The sequence below is a fragment of the Mesocricetus auratus genome, unplaced genomic scaffold (genome assembly GCF_017639785.1).
Source record: "Mesocricetus auratus isolate SY011 unplaced genomic scaffold, BCM_Maur_2.0 Super-Scaffold_100003, whole genome shotgun sequence".
Classification (NCBI taxonomy): Eukaryota; Metazoa; Chordata; class Mammalia; order Rodentia; family Cricetidae; genus Mesocricetus; species Mesocricetus auratus.
The window spans coordinates 12649489-12666814 of NW_024429188.1; the positions used below are offsets into that span (position 1 = coordinate 12649489).

At 39.3% G+C, this 17326-nt stretch overlaps 1 protein-coding gene across 4 annotated transcripts in view; it reads left to right on the plus strand.

Moving 5' to 3' along the window:
• The window catches only part of Frmpd4 (FERM and PDZ domain containing 4), a 965131-nt gene that overhangs the window by 21526 nt on the left and 926279 nt on the right, over positions 1 to 17326 (plus strand). Inside the window, exons 1-2 of one of the 4 annotated variants that reach the window (XM_040744036.1) lie at positions 9099 to 9163; positions 9511 to 9631. In XM_040744036.1, the coding sequence (XP_040599970.1) occupies positions 9537 to 9631 (95 nt within the window). In that variant the 5' untranslated portion in view covers positions 9099 to 9163; positions 9511 to 9536. Of the gene's footprint in view, positions 1 to 9098; positions 9164 to 9467; positions 9632 to 17326 lie in introns of those variants that run through there. The other 3 variants (XM_040744035.1, XM_040744041.1, XM_040744040.1) reach the window with 3 other exon arrangements.

Genomic DNA, 17326 nt, shown 5'->3' on the forward strand with positions numbered 1-17326 from the left:
ATTAAGTCAGAGCTAGCTGATGAGAAATCATAGCAAGTGGCCAACAGCTTATAATTGATATAGCGTCCTGTGTGTTATTTGGGGGCTCAAACAGCTCGGCAGGGCCCAGGAAACTGGCAGGAAGACTGAATGTTACAAACTTTAAACAAACAAATCTCAAAGAAACAAATAATAGAGGCAGGAATGTAGTTTAGTCCACAGAATATTTACCTACCATGCATAATGCCCTGTACCTTATATAACCAGGTATGGTAGTGAATACCTGGAATCCCAGCATTTTCAAGGAATAGAGGCATAATATAAGAAGTTTGAGGAGCTGGGCAGTGGTGGCACACGCCTTTAATCCCAGCACTCTTGAGGCAGAGGCAGGCAAATCTCTGTGAGTTAGAGACCAGCCTGGTCTACAAGAGCTAGTTCCAGGATAGCCTCCAAAGCCACAGAGGAACCCTGCCTCGAAAAAACAACAACAACAAAAAAATAATTTTAAAGTTATTCAATGCTTTCTAGCAAGTTCAAGATACGGGTTAGAAGATAAGGAAGTGTATATGTTATATGTAGGTACTGGGGTTCAGTGGGTACCCACTGATATTTACAGGTTATTTTATCACTGAACAAGGTTTGGGCAGAGGCATGCAAATAGAAGAAGAAATTGTTCCCACTCTGGCTTTTTATCCATCTTCATTTTGACCTCACTCTCCAGCCACATCAAATCAAAGAGATCAGCCAGGGAGGCAAATGTCAGGTGTGCCCAAGCTATATGCAACTCTAGGAAGCACGTGATGAGGGAGATACTTCAGTTATGAACCTTGAACATCCCTAGCCTTATTGTGTAGTACAGTGCCCGATGTGTTTTTGTTTTCCAGTAGACAACAAGTGAACCACAGGAAGGGAAGATCAATGGCGTTACAAAATTATGTCATGGGTTTTATGGAAAATGATGCCCCCTAAAAACTCATGGGGCCTTTCTGAGAAACAATTTGCATCTGACTATAGATACATAGAAAGCAAGAATTGGTATATGAATTTTAAGCAATGAGCTTTTCTAGTACTTTCTTCATTTTTCATTTCAGGTGCAATACAACTTAAATCTTTTTGGGATAGACAGGTTTTTCAATGCCACTTGTATGTTCAAGGCTAATTTATTTAATAGCCAACTTATCTGAACCTTGAACAAAAAAATTCTGAAGCATTTAGGTAGAAAAAGTTTAGAAGAAAATTTCCTGTTCAATTTCAGAAGACTAATCAATTTTCTATTTTTAATGGCATGTCCTTTTCTCTCTTCCAAAATGGCAAAAAGTATAACATCTCATCTTATGTTCATTAATTCTAACTGTAACTTCAGGGTTGAAAAGATTGTTTCTTTTCTCAGTGAGGTAGGTGATATTTCCTTACTTCTTTAAAGTGAAAACAAAGGGACACTGAAAAGCAAATGACAGTATGTAGATACGACCATAGTGTTCACAATCCGCAACTTTTGCTAATGCTAGATTTTATTGTTATTAGAGAAAAATGTCTCCAAATACTGCTCCCTAAAGGGTAGTTTCAATTTAAGATTACTTATTCTTCAGATGACAGTAAAATTCACATATTTATCTGGCTTAATGCTGTATGTTAAGCACTTGAAAAGGGTGACAATGTGTATCATGGCAGGGTCTTGTTATTCAGTCCAAATCTTGTGATATGTACACAGATACATATATATTTCATACAGTTCTTCAGGAACTATGATTATCAAACTAATAAAACACAGAAATGTATAAAAAGCAAAACAATGTGACTTGGTGAGGGTGTGGAGAAATGTGTAGCCACAATGGTGAGCAGGTTGATGATTCCTCAAAATACCAATTATTAAAATTCCCAGCAATAGTATTCTTCGTATAGGTATATGCTTAACAGAAGCCTCAATACTGCACACTTAGAGCCTTTTCCTTTAAATTCAGTTCTCAATCCTTTGGACTATTTAAAATGAAGGATTTAAGCTTTTGACACTTATACTCAGCCATGATTGGAGGGTTCTTGAGATTGGCAAATATTGGGGTTCAGTGGCCACCCACCAAGTTTCTGGTGTTCCCAAACAAAGAACTGGGCAGGCATCTGAATGGCAGCACAAGCAGGGGCAGATTATTAGAAAAGACTACATTTCGAAGGAGGAAGCTGATTGTTAAGAATAAAATCCTTTTTTTTTTTTTTTGGTTTTACGAGACAAGGTTTCTCTGTATTGCTTTGGAGGCTGTCAGTTCAGCCTGGCCTCGAACTCAGGGAGATCCTCCTGCCTCTGCCTCTCGAGTGCTGGGATTAAACTCATGTGCCACCACCACCAGGCAAGAATAAAATCCTTTTGGAATGTGGTCTCTCTGTGTTACATGGCTCAGGGTGGGACTTTCCTATTTTTCTCTTTGCCAGTGGTTTCTTTTTCATATGCTAATTTTGTAGCCCTTTTGTAAGGCTTCTGGGTCTCATTCTCTACTCTCTTGCCTCAGTTCTGACCCTTGTATCAAGGCAAGAAAGAAAATGGACTGGAATGAGAAAAAGCAATTCATTTGGACTTGACAGGATGACTCGTGTCAAAGACAGGTGAATTTCTCAAAATTACAGAGACAGTGTTACTATAGTGACGAACAGCCAGAAATCACATTATAAGAATTACATCTGACAGAATCATCATGAAATATGAAATACTGCCAGCAGTGGTGGTACATGCTTTTAATCCCATCACTTGGAAGCAGAGGCAGGAGGACCTCTGTGAGTTCAAGGCCAGTCTGGTCTGCAGAGCAAGTTCCAAGACAGTCAAGGCTACACAGTGAGACCCTGACCTTAAAACAAAAGAAAACAATAATACAAAATACTTAGGGATCAATTTAAAAAATAATGTACCACATCTCTACATTGAACCCTACAAAATATTATTGAAGGGAACTAAAGACCTGCGTACACAAGTAGATATCCTATACCCATGAATCAAAAGATTATTGTTTAGATGTCAATTACCCTTAAATGGTTATAGACTCAGCACAATCCCAGTTATAAACCATCAGGCTCTTTTTACAGACATTAATGAGCTAATTGTACACTTTATATGGAAATATAAAGCATGTGTAATAGTCAAAACAAACTTCATGAGAGCAAAACTGATATTATTTAGACTATAGTTACCAGGGTATTGCATTATTACAGTAGCCTCCATCTGGGTGCTATCGAAGTACATTAAGGAAAAGCTGTTGCTAACCAAAGTGTAAGAGTTCATTAGTTAGACCAGTCACTTACCTAGCTATACAACTATTCCTCAGAAAAGCAAATTGACCTAATATCATGTTAAAGAGATGGGAGTAATGACCTCCTTAATGAAATAATGTACTTTTCCTTCACAGTATCCCTTCTCTGTGTGCAGGTGCCATGGAACTACCATGAGGTGGCTCTATTAGGTAGGCTTGGCCTTCTGAGTTTCAGAAAGGTATTCATTCTCTTCTTTTCTTTTTTTTTTCATCCCTTTTCCTCCATTTATTTATTTTTTAATTTAATTTAATTTTTTATTTTTTATTTTTTTTATTCTTTTTTTTTAAATTTAGATAAGAAACAAGGTTGCTTCACAAGTCAGTTCCAGGTCCCTCTCCCTTTCCCTCCCCTCCTCCCGTGCCCTCCCCCCATCCCCCCCCCCCGTTATCCCCCTCGTTCCCCCAGGGAGGGTAAGGCCCTCCATGGGGGTGTCCATAGTCTGTCATTTCATATAGGGCAGGGCCTAGACCCTTCCCCAAGAGTTCAGGGTGAGAGTGCACCTCACATTGTTCTATGGGAGTCCAAAGTCCGTGTGTATACTTGGTATGGGTACTGATCTGCTGCCCAAGGCTCAATAGATTACCTAGGCCTCCTCACTGACACCCACATTCAGGGGGTCTTGATCAGTCCCATGCTGGATTCCCAGGCTGATGCCTGGGATTCAAGAGTTAACCTTTGTCTGGTCAGCTGTTTCTGGGGGTTAAACCAGCCCAGTCTTAATCCCTTTGATCATCAGTCCTCCCTCTCTGATACTGGCTTTCTTGAGTTCAGCTCAGTACTTAACCAGCTCATTCCGGTTTTTTTGTTGTTGTTGCTGGCAAGAGTTTAAGTGTGCTTTCTCTTTGGCCCTTTTCACTCTTTCTCTGAAGTCACCTCCTTTCTGCTATGTGGCTGCTTGTCAAATCTCTATGCCTAACTTAAAAATGCCCTGCTGGGCATGGTGGCACATGCCTTTCATCCCAGCACTCAGGAGGCAAAGGCAGGCAGATCTTTGTGGGTTCAAGCTTGTTCATTATAGTGAGCTCTAGGACAGCCAGTACTATGTTGAGAAGTTCTATCTCAAGAAAGCAACAACAAAGAAACAAAAGCAAAACCAAACAAAAAGCCTGGCACCTCCATCACCCTTTCCCTTCCTCTTCTTTTTCATTTCTCTCCTTCTGGCAGGTTGCCTACCCAGTGTTTTCTTTCTTTGAAATTTTAACAAAAATAAGTCCAATCTTAAATTCTTTTATTAACAATATCAAGAATCGAAAGAAATGACCTGAGTTTCCCTAGTAACAGTACAACTGGTGGCTAGATAGGCATATAGGATTAACAGAATAAAATTAAGTTCCAACATAAATTCACATATATATGATTAACTAATTTTGGACACAAAGATGGCCGGGGAAATTCAATGTGGAAAGGACAATCTCTTCAAAAATTAGGGTGAAACAACTGGATAGGCATATTGAAGAAAATGAATCTCTGTCAGTGTATGTACACTATGCACAAAACCCAGAAAGAAACAGAGGTTCAAACATGGGTCTTATAGCTACAACATTTCTGAAAGAAAATGTAGAAGAGACTAGGTATAGTGACATATAATTCTAAACCCAACACTAGAGAGGCAGAGGAAGATGGCTGCAGGTTTGAGGATTGTTTGATCTATACAAGTTCATGCCAACTAGGTCTGCATAAGGAGTTCCTATCTATTTCTCTACCACACCACCCCACACACCAAAAAGAAGAAGGTGGGGGAGGAGGAGAGAGGAGGAGAAGGAAGGAAAGAAGGATACATAAGAGAAAATCTTGTGGTCTTGTGTGTTTTTTTTCTTTTGCTGCTAAGGAATTATTGAAGAGGAAAACCAGGTAAAATCAGATTTGATCAACATTTTCATAGTGGCGCTTCAAAAGATACTTGTACAAATGAAAAAGCAGTTGGAAGATAATATTTGCAAAACATGTACTCAACAAAAGAATTGTATCTAGATTATATAAAGGACTTTTATAATTCAGTTGACATGAGCACAACTCAATGGGGAAAAAAGATGTTTTGTGAACACAAATCTATGGAGAGCAAATCCACTCACAAAAAATACCAAGTTGTATGATAAGCAGCAGAGCATTCATGTGTGCTAGGGACAAGAACAAATCGCAAGGATGCTCCAAAACAGCAATTCTCAACCTGTGGGCTACACCCCCTTTGGAAACTTCTGTCTCCAAAAATATTTACATTACGATTCATAATAGGAACGAAGTTACAGCTATGAAGTAGCAAAGAAAACAATTTTCTTGTTGGGGCCTGACGAACTATATTAAAAGGTCTCAGTATTAGGAAGGCTGAGAAACACTGCTCCAAAGCCTGTTGTTTTTGAGTTAGAAACTGCCTATAATAATGAGATTAAAACTCAAGTGGCATGGTAAACTAACCATAGGACATAAGTCACCATAATTGGCCTTTGAGCTTGAGATGGATGTTTTCTAGTTTTATGACCATTACCTATACAGCTGATGAGCCTGTATACTATTGCTTCTGTTTTAGCTCTGAAAATGCACTTCATTGTTTTCTCTGTTAGGGAAGGGTAACAGAATTTGTGTGTGTGTATGTGTGTGTGTGTGTGTGTGCGTGTGTACGTGTGCATGCGTGTGCATGCCTGTGTGTGTTTGTGTGTTCAAGTTCAAGAAGGTGGAGCCCTTATCATTGTTATTTTATTGCTAAGCAGTCATGTTGTTGTAGACTAAGGGCGAGGTAGAAGTACACTGCAAGAGAATACAGCAAATTGTTTTCTTCCCCTAGAGGATGTGTTGTGTTAGGATCAAGAAGTCCTTTGAGGAGGACATCCCAGAGTGTGATTATCAGGAATGGAACTTTGCATACTACATCTCTTCCACCAAATCACGTAGCTTATTTCATCTATTTCATTTTGTACTAATAACCTAAGGTAGTATAATTTTATAACCTATGTAGTATTGTTACTTTGAGAATTAAATTGGTTAAGGAAGAATGATGTACTTTGTTTAACCCAGATTTTGACATACAGTAAACATTTAAAATATATAGAATAGTTGCCATTGCCCTGGTCCTCTTGTAGACTTGTGATTTCTCTTCTGATAGATTACACAATAAAGCATGTTTAATATGAACTAAAGCTAAAAAAAAAAGGAAGAAAGTGGAGTACGGTCAGAAAAGACACCAAGATTGAACTGTGGCCTTTATGTGTATGTGAATGCATGAGATCACTCATACACAGCCAGACTAAAAATAAATACAATAACTAAACAAAATAACAACACCAAAAGATATAAGAAAAACAAAATAGCAAGGAAATGCAGCCAGCATTTGTAATGAAACCATGAACAGATGACTGTATAAATCAGTGGTGCTCAAGCTTCCTAATGCTGCAACACTTTAATACATAACCTCCAACCACAAAACTGTTTTCATTGCTACTTCATAACTATAATTTTCCTGCTGTTATGGATAATAATGTTAATAGCTGTGTTTTCTGATGGTCTTAGATGACCCCTCTGAAAAGGTCATTTGATCCCCAAAGGGTTCGTGACTCACAAGTTGAGAACTGATGGCATAAAGAAACATGGTACAGATACCAGATAGAATTTTCTCAGCAGTAAAGAAAAATGAAATTATGTAATTTGCAGGACATAGTTAGAAAGTTTAGAAAGCAAAGTGATCCAGACTCAGATCAACCAAATTGCTCATTCTCTCTCATATCTGGATCTTAACTTTTAATGCTTATGCGTATGTATAAGTTGGTGTGAAATTGTGAATAGGATGTGAAGGGAGAGGCAAAAGGACACATGTGACATGGAAGTAGAAAGGAGACTACTGGTGGTACAAGTAGTGGCAGGGGTTGGGGAAGAAGAGACAGAGAGGAGAAACAACAAGTGTAAATATTTTGAAGAATGCCATAATGTGCCATAATGAAACCTAGTATCTTGTATAATGATAAAAAGAACAACAACCCTTGTGGGGCATGGTGGCACATGCCTTTAATCCCAACCCTCTGGAGGCAGAGGCAGGCAGATTTTTGTGAGTTCAAGAGCAGCCTGGACTACAGAGAGAGAGCCAGGAGAGCTGGGGCTGTTCACAGAGAAACACTGTCTCAAAACAAAACAAAACAAAACAAAAACCACACCAGAAAACCCATAAAAAACAAAACAAAAAATGTAATAACCCACCCTCTTCAAACAAAACAAAACCCAACAGCTAAAACTTGTTATTCTCATTGGCTTGTATTCTCTTAGAAATAGTGAACACAGAGGTCTATGATGGGAGGCAGAGTGTAAGTTCTTCAGGAGCACTGACAAAGGATGACATGTTCTTTTGGAGGAAGTGGAAGACAGCATAGGAAGTTGACTCTCATTTAGGCAGAAGAAAAATGGTGGTCTAGGTGGGTGAGGGGAGGAAAACTTACAAACGTTTAGACGTGCAAAGTCATGACTGAGCTCCACACTGTCCTCTAAAATGAACAGAAAGCAGTGCTGGCACAGCTTACCATCCAAGGAACTTGCCTTGAATTTGATCACCCTGCACTGGGTCTCCTTGAGGAATGCCATTCTTTTTAATGAGGTGCCAGCAGTGTGCATGCTCACTGAAATATACTTTTGCTTGTGACACTATCCACTTCATTTCCACAGTGTAGCTAGACTGCTGATAGTGTGTCTAATTGAAAAGATTTTTTTCTCCCGAACCCTATGTGCTGGAATCTAAGGTGCTCAAGGAAACATCCCAACTGGGGTTGGTTAAGGGTTACATAACTAGGCAGACAATTTATTTCCTCATTATCTGTGCCGTCATTTGCTTTGCTGTCAAAGATCAGCTAGGATGAATTCTCTGGAACAAGCCAGCTTTGCGGTGAAATGACTGCCACCAAGGTAAAATAATGGCTATAGAACTAAGAAGAAGTGAATGCATCCCAGATCTGTTCTGCGCACTGTGATAGCAAGGGGTTTGGCAAATGTCATTGGAGAATGGAATTTTTCCCCGTCATGTTAGATGTGTCTCTATTTTGACAAGTCTAATTAGCCACCTGCACTTGGACAGATGAGTCGTGTGCCTCACCCCAAGCTTTGACTACTTGCCTACCATCTGCTTGTGACACAAACCTATCTCAGATATAAGGCTCTCACAGGGACATTCTTTTTCCTTAGAACAAACTGAACCAAAGAAAGCAGACTGGGCCAGCGGCTACATTTGGAATTGATACTCTTGCTCAGGGGCCGGGGGAGTGATTTTACAATGCCTACAGCATTTTTGGTGTCACAAGCAGGGAGATGCCACTGTCGTGTATTAAAGAGTGGGCAGACATACTGCTGAATAGCCACTGCATAGGTCAGCATCACAAACACACACACACACACACACACACACTATCCAGCCTATACTGCTAATACTGCCAAGGATAAGAGGTCTGGGTTCATAGAAAAAGAACCATTGCCTGTCACCCAACAGAGTATAACTGAAATGTTTCCTCTTGTGGGAAGCTGGTACTTTATAAACACTTGGTAGATCAGCATTTTCCCATGGAACAGAAATTACTGAGTAGGGTCGAACATTCAAATTGGCAGTTTTCAAATTGTTCCAAGGTAGATGTGTTAAATCTCAAATTTGGATGAAGCTCAAGATTGCCAGAGGAGATGTGCAGCACCACTTGGAAATCAAGGAAGGATGTGAGAAATGTAATGTGTGCAGGTGGCTTCATTCCATCTTGGAGTGCCAAATACCCCATAGTGAATTCTCCCATGGGAAAGAGAAAGTATTCATTTTCATCTGAGGCAAATGCTGAAATCGCAGATTGGCCTCTTCAGCCCTCCCGAAGCTGCCATTTCACTCTGAGTGTTATATCACTTGGATTTCAACTGCACAGGGTCGTCCTGAATCAGAGAGGTCAGTGGCAGAACAGCCATCAGAAAGCCCTCTTCTTGAGCCTGTCCATGCCAACCCTGATGGCTTCTTTCTGAAAGGAGTGGCCTCTGCATCTTTGATCACGAACAGAGAAAAAAATCCTGTTAATAATTTACAAAAGGCAGAGCTGTTCCTCTTTTGTATCCTCAACCCTCCTGGAACATGTGATTGTTTATGCATATCTGGTTTCCAAGTAGCCAAGTGATGAAATATGATTGGCCAGCTAGTATTGATTGCTACCCCCTCTCTGGGATAGCAGTTGTGTCTTATGAGACAGTCATTCTCCTTATGAAAGAATAAAGAAGAGGGCTCTTTCTTTTCATCCTCAGGAAACGGACTGTTCTGGCTTCCTACTATGGAGGAGGACCTTGAAGGAGACAATTGGTCGACCTTGTCCATTCCCTGGGGGTTCAGAAAGGCAGCAGAAGATAATGGAGAACATGGGTGCCGGTGAGTAATATTCTTCAGGTGGGACTATCAAGAGTCTTGTCTCTGTTTTCTGAGATGTTTTTCAGTAAGATGAGTTTATATGCGTGAGGGTTGAAAGCCATGTCTCTAAATTATGTGATAATGATGCCTTGAATAGAACGGGGCTGGGGTACTTCAGAGTTTGGCTCAGTTGAGAAAAATTTTGGAACTGTGGCTGGAAATAGCAAGCAAAACAAAAACACAGCCCCCAAACTGTTTTGACTATTTTATTTCCTTCAGCATAAATATCTAGAAGCACTTCTGGGAGAAGAGAAATTTAGCTGCTTGTTCTTATATATGGTATAATAATAGGCTATATTTCACAGTGAACTTTTGACAGCACTTTTTACTGGGGAAATTGGCTCACTCTCTTTATTTTTGCGTTAAAAAATGGTGTCTTCTCAAGGACAAATGTACCTGTCAGGTTGAGAAGTTTTGATATCTGAACAAGTAGTAAGATGCTGGGTATTTAAATTGCTTCTTTCTGTTCCATGGGCTTGTTAAATAAGTTTTTCTCCTTTGAAAGAAAATATAATCCAGCTGTATAGAAAGTTCAGATGATGACTGAGCAGCTTCTGATTTTTATAAACATGTATTTTTTCCCTTAGAGTTGTCTAACTTTAAAGTGTGAGAGACTCATCAGTAATGTATGCACTTGGGAATGCTGACTGGAAGATTTCCAATCACTCTGCTACTTAATGTTTTCTCATTAATCACTGGCACTGTGTATTGTATGCCATTTACGAATTTGTTTAAATGAGATTCCTTCAATGCGTTCGATGACTGTTGAGTGTTTAAACATATTGTAATAAGAACATTATGTGAGGGTCCAAGTGTGCAGCGACTTCCCCAACAAAAGAGAAGTTCTCCAGGTTCATAAAAATCATTACCCATGACATTTTCATACTTGCCAGTTTGAGCCAAATGTCCTTCAGAGTTCCCATAATTTCCCACAACAATAATTACATGGTGGCACTATTTGTTTAGAGTCATTTTGAAATGAGAGGAAGCAAAACTCTTTTCTGTGATGTAGTTCAGTGTACAGAAAATTTAGAAACAGATGTTATCTTTCTATGAGACTAAAATACGTGAATCTGACATTTTGGGACTTATTTGGGTGATTCCCCCCCAAATGACTATTTTCTTGTGACATAATTTCATTGGCTACTTTCCTTTCTACTGTACTCTTTCCCTTCATATTTTCACAGCTGAAAGGTGAAATAACTGGCTATGTGGGCTCTGGAAAATGATCACCTAAGACACGGGAGCCTGGCACATATACTTCTTATCTTGCCTAGACAATAATATTCAAAAATAGATTGGGCTCTAAGCTCACTGAATCATAGTTTTAATAGGTTTGAAGGAAAGTAGGTAACAAAAACCATAAGAACTATTTGAAATCAAATGATGAAGGCCAAACCACTGAATTCCATTTCGGTGCTTTGTTGACCACAGTTAACTGCATGTGTCTAGTGAAATATCTTATTTCATCATGTTTTATTAGAACTATATTTGTCTCTTAAGCCTGCATTCTTTATTATCCCTGGATGTGTTTAATTGCTCTGTAGTCATTAGATGTTATAAGTTGGTATATTATTTACTTTATTTTAATATTTGTTATTATTGTTTGATTGGTTGAAGTTTTTTGTTGTTGTTTTTGCCTGGGAGTATGTCTCATGCAATCCAGGCTAGTCTTGAACTTTATATAATAGGGAAGTATGACCTTGATAGGCTGATCTTCCTAGCTCTACCTCCTGCCTGCCAACATTACAGGTATTCAGTACAGGGCTTTGCTTTGTCTTTTACATGCAAAATGCTACTCTATTGTTTTGAAGCAACATGGGAAGTTACTGGTAGCATAATTCAGCTCAGGCCCCAGGGGAGGATTTTCTCAAGGATGCCAGCTTGTTAATTTGAGTCTCACTTGTACTGCTGGCTTCTTGAGAATAAGACCTGAAATCCTTAGCCAGCTTCACATCAGGCAGTTCAGGTTTCCTAGACTAAATGTCCCCACCCTCATCCCTCCAAGTACCTCTAGGCTCATCTGAACAAGTCTACCCAACACCCACCAGAGACACGCTTGCTTTCCTGAAACTTCGTACCTCTGAGAATTAAAACAATTTGAGACCTAGTAGTGCTGCCCTTGATTAAAGCAAGCAGCTAGCCCCTTTGCCCAGTCAATCAGTTGCATGAAATGGTTAGCAAAAATGTTCTGGGTATCACCCTGACTTTGGTGTGTACCCTGCTGCTTCCCACATTGGCTGTATGACTTTGGGCAAGTGTGCCAGCGTCGTTAAATGTCAGGCTTGCCTTTGCACAGCAAGTTTGGAGGGATGTGTGATCTATAGGCACAGCTCCTGACACAATGCCTAGCTCACTCAATGTTGTGACTACTGACAGTGAGTCTTGGTAATTCCAGTAACAGTAAGAGTAGAGGATTTCATAAGCAATTTTATTGACAGCCTTCAAGTTCATTCAGTTTGTTTTTTTATGAAACTTAGAGGTTGTATTGCTATAATCCTGTTCTAATAGGGTGGGTGATTTCTTTAAAATGAGAGCATAAGATGGAGTCTAACACTTCTGTGCTTTGTGGTTTCTTCGTATTTTTTTCTTACATGCAAACCTTGCTGGAAGAATAAGGAAAACTGAGGATTTTGAAGCAGAAGTAGATGCCAGGGAAGCATACAATGGTAGAGTCTCTGCCTAGCATGTGCAAAGACCCAATTTCAATATTCAGTACTGCCATCATGAATAAAAATAAAATGGAACAAGACAGAAGTAAAAATGAGATGAGTTTATTTCAGTTCAGTACATATTCAGTGAGACTCTACCATTGTACAAAAGCAATGGGGTACAAATAAAAAGACACAATGGCAGACCTATTGGAATGGGTAAAATAAAACATAGGCACTGTCAAGTGCTGGCAGGGATGTAGAAACATAGAAACTCTCATAGAGTGCCAGTATAATTTGCTGACTCAATAGTCTAGTCACTTTGGAGACTGTTTGGCAGTTTCTCATAATGTTAAACATACATTTTCTGTAAGATCCATGTGATCCCTAGTTGGGACGTGGTGCTTCACTCACACTTTTAATCCCAGCCACCAATGATACAGAAGCAGGTAGATCTTTTTGAGGTCAGAGACTAGCCTGGTCTACATAGTAAGTTCTAGGTCAGCATGAGCTATAGAGTTAAGTTCCAGGTCAGCCAGGGCTACACAGTAACAAATGTTTCCACATGTTTTCACTCCTGGTAATTTGCTAGAGTAAATATAAAACATAATAGTAGTTAATTTTCCCATGGCAGTCACAAAATGCAGAACTAAAACAAATGAAAGAAAGGCTAATTAAGGTTCCCAGACTCCATCATGGTGGAAGCCATAGCAACAGGAGCTCAAGGTGACAGGTCACATTGTATCCACAGTCAGGAAGCACCGAGAGATGCTGATGATCAGCTCTCCTTCCTTTTACTTGGTTGGTGATCTCATCCCATGAAATGGTGCAACACAGTGAGGATGAGTCTTCCCACCTCAGTGAATCCAATCTAGGTAATTTCTCACAGACATACCTGGACACATGTCTCTTGGGTGATTCTAGATCATGTCAAGCTAACAATATTAGCCATCACAAAACCCTGCCAAGAACGTTATGGCAACTCATCAAAACTGACTTCATTTTTTCTCTGTTTTCAAAGACCTAAAATTGTTTGGGAAAAGCTGGGTCAAATGAGGTCACTTAAGCACTTTCTTCACTCATTCATCAGTTTTTCATTTGAGGGAGACGCACTACATGGTTGTCTAGAGTACCAAGGAAAGAGTTCATTCTGGAGGAAACACATATCTTGGAAGTTAAAGGATGAGGAGGAGAAGGAGGAAGCTACAGTAAAGAAAGTTTCTCAAGTGGTTGGAGAAATGGTGCAGCACTTGCTGCTCTTGCAGAGCAACCATGATTCATTCCCAGCAGCCACATGGTAGCTCACAACCATCTACAATTCCAGTTCCAAGGGATCAGACACCCTCTTTTGGCATTCATAGGTGATAGGCATGCACATGGTATACCTACATGCAGGTGAAAGACTCAAACACATAAAATAAAATAGATCTACTTTTTAAAAAGCTTTATTTATTCTTGTCCTTATGTAAATGAATGTTTGCCTTCATGTATGTATGTGTATGAAATACATGCAGTGTCCTGAAGAGGAGGGCATTGGAAACCCTGGAACTGGAGTTATAGATGGGTGTAAGTCAGTATGCAGGTATTGGTAACAGACCTGTGTCCTTTTTTGAGACGGGTTATCACAATGTAGCTCTTGATTGCCTGGTATAAGCTATGTAGACCAAGATGACCTTGAACTCATAGAAACCCTTCTGCCTCTGCCTCCAAGGTGCTGGAATTAAAGGTTATTAAATGCCTATCTCTTAGCTGCTGAGTCATTTCTTCAGTTTACTCCAAATAAATACGTAAGTATGTAACTAAGTAAATAAATAAACCTTTCAAAAGTTTTCTCCAGGGAACAGGAACATATTTCAGTAACTTATCTCCTGCGAAAGGCAAAGAAGAGTAAAAGGGTGGTATACAAGTTGGAAACTCTGGATTATTCAAGATCCCAGAAACTGAAAAGTGGAGACAGGAGGATCAGGAATCCAATACCAGCCTCAGCTATATAATAGATTTCAGTAACAGTATGGGGTGTATTAGATCCTACCACAAAAGCAACAAAACAAAATCAAAATAACCAAAAACATTCCAGTGAGATGGTTCAGTAGGTAAAGAAACACTTTTACAGCATGGGACCCGAATACAAGTCTTGGAGCCCACATAAAAGGTGGGATGTTTTGACTCTATATGTTATCATAGCAAGATGAAAAGCGGAGGCAGGGGAATCTGCTGAAGTTCATCCTCGGCACAGTGACAGAAACAAGAAGAGAGATGCCATCTATGAAACAAGGTGGTTGGAGTCAACTAACTCCACAGAAGTTGCCTCTGTACCTCTACAGTTCACCATGGCAAGAACCTGCCTGCTGTTTTCTCCTTCTGTCTCTGTTTCTATTTCTTTCCCTTTCTTTTTCTCTCACATACTCCAAATAAATTAATCTGAAAGCAAGCAAGCAAGCAAGCAAGCAAACAAAAATCCCAACAGCCTACAAAAATAAGTTACAATAGTGCAAAGTAGAATTGTGGACCAATTTCCAGATGACAGTGATCTAGGAACATTTTATTATGTGTTAACTGATTCCAAGCAATTTGAAAGGTAGGTGGAGATGAGGCACCAGAGACAGCCATTTCATCAAAGAGAGAGGATGATGGAGAGAAGAGATAAAGAGATTTTGTATTTTCTGGTGCCTTAGTTAGGGTTTCTATTTCTGGAAAGAGATACCATGACCACCCAACTCTTATAAAGGAAAACATTTAATTTGGGCTCATAGTTTCAGGGGTTTAGTTCATTATTATCATGGTGGGGAAGATGGTGGCATGCAGGCAGATATCATATTGGAGAAGTAGCTGAGAGTTCTACCTACATCTGCATCCCAGGCAGTAGGAAGAGAGAGAGAGAGAGAGAGAGAGAGAGAGAGAGAGAGAGAGAGAGAGAGAGAGAGAGAGAGAGAGAGAGAGAGAGAGAGAGAGACTGGACCTGGCTTGGGCTTTTGAGACCCTAACCCCAAGTGACACATCTCATCCCCCAAGATGACACCTCCTATTCCTTCTGAAGTAATGCCACTCCCTGATGACAAAGCACTCAAATATATATGGGGCATTCTTATTCAAACTACCATTTCTAGCAAATGCTACAGAACTGTTTAACAACATGTGACATGAATGGAAGATTCTGCTTGTCTGTTTTCATTTATCTATTTTTTTCATTGAAAAGATCACTGTTCTCTTAACATGGGGAACTAATAGTAAGCAAAAACAATGATTCAGAACCAATATTTTCAGGGCTAAATGAGAAGTTTGGCTTTGGGAAATGTAGAGTGTGAACGGCTACTTAAACATCTATGTTAATAGCATCTGGTAGATGGCACCTATGAAGAGTGGCAGTCTGTCCTGAAAATACATATTAGGAGAGTCTGGCTCAGGGATAGAAATATAAGCCTTACAAGTTATTTAAATAAGTTAATCTCTATCCCATCTACAAAAAGTGACTTTTCCAACAGAGATGGTTCTTCTGTGAGAGGAGAGATAGATCAAGTTGATTCTATAATGTCCAGAGTGCTCATCTATCCACCTTTTAAAAATTATTAGAGAAATAAGAGAGAGTTGGGGGATAAGAGTAATTAGGATGTATTATAAACCTGTATGAATCAAAGAACAAATTTAATTAATAAAAAATTAATACTTGAGTCACAATATCTCTAACAACATAGCTGTTCAAAATTTTTTCATTGAAAAAAATCTCTTCAAAACATCATAGGTCCATCTATATTGTTGAAAGTCAAACTCTAGACTTTGTCATATGTCACTGAAAGTTATGGATTCACATCTTCCAAAAACTGTTTCAAAACATTCTCCTTTGGAAAGTGCCCTTGTCCTGTGCTTTATTTACAACACAGCCTGTGCAGGCATACAGGAAGATGGTGTTTCCTAAAAAGCTTAGAATTTCTGATTGTTCCCTTTTGGTTATTCTCAAGTACTATGGGCATTCATAAAGTACTCAGAAGTGGCATTTTCTTATAGATTCTGCAAATGATTTTACACTAGGGACCAGGTCTACCATGTATTTCCCACTTGTACTAGAACTAACAAAATGCGAAAATGAAGTTCTTACCAGGGCCATTTGTGTAACCATGGGTTTGGAAGTATTGAATGGAGCCTGGTGAGCTGATCAGTGGTTACCCAACTGAAGACAAGCAGGCAAGATCAGCAAAATGGCCTGTGGGTAAAAGCACTTGTCTTGCCAACTCAAGTTGTCAGGTTTACATGGAATTCATGCTAAAAAATAAAAGCTGGCTGTAATGTCATACATCTGTTTTCCTAGCTTTCTGTTTTCATTCTTGATTATTTGTTTGAGCTAGGGTCTTACTATATAGCCACAGCTGGCCTAGAACTTGGCATGTAGGCTAAGTTGGCCTCAATGTCACCTGCCTCTATTTCTGGAGTTCTGTGGTTGAAAGCATATGCTTGCATAATTGCAGCACTCTTCCAGGGAGAGGGGAAGAATATTTAGTAGTTTCACCTGGAAATCATAGGGTCATATAACCTGGTATACATGGTTAGCAGAAACAACAAGAGAAACCCTACAAGAGAATTGACTTCCTAAGCTTGATCTTTGCCTTTACACATGTGTACTTATGAATATATAACATGTATACACACAATAAAAATAAAAATACATTCTAATTCTTCTGATACTAAGAAAACTTAAATTTAGTGTGTTTTATACATCTTAAGGCCTCATCTCTGTAATGGAATTGGGATAAAGTAAGATTGAGAAATGCTGGTGTAAGGTAGGATTCAGGAAGCATCCGGTAGACCAACTACCCATGATGGGGAATGAAATACTAATCATTACCTCCCACTCACAAAGATTATTCGATGCTGAATAATTGTTTATTCTTTACAGTGTCATAGGGATCTACATATTATGTCGATTAATTTCACAATGGGTTATATTTATAATAAGTATAACTTAACACACTTATTATTTAAATATTTAATGCTCAAAGTCTTAGATCGTAAC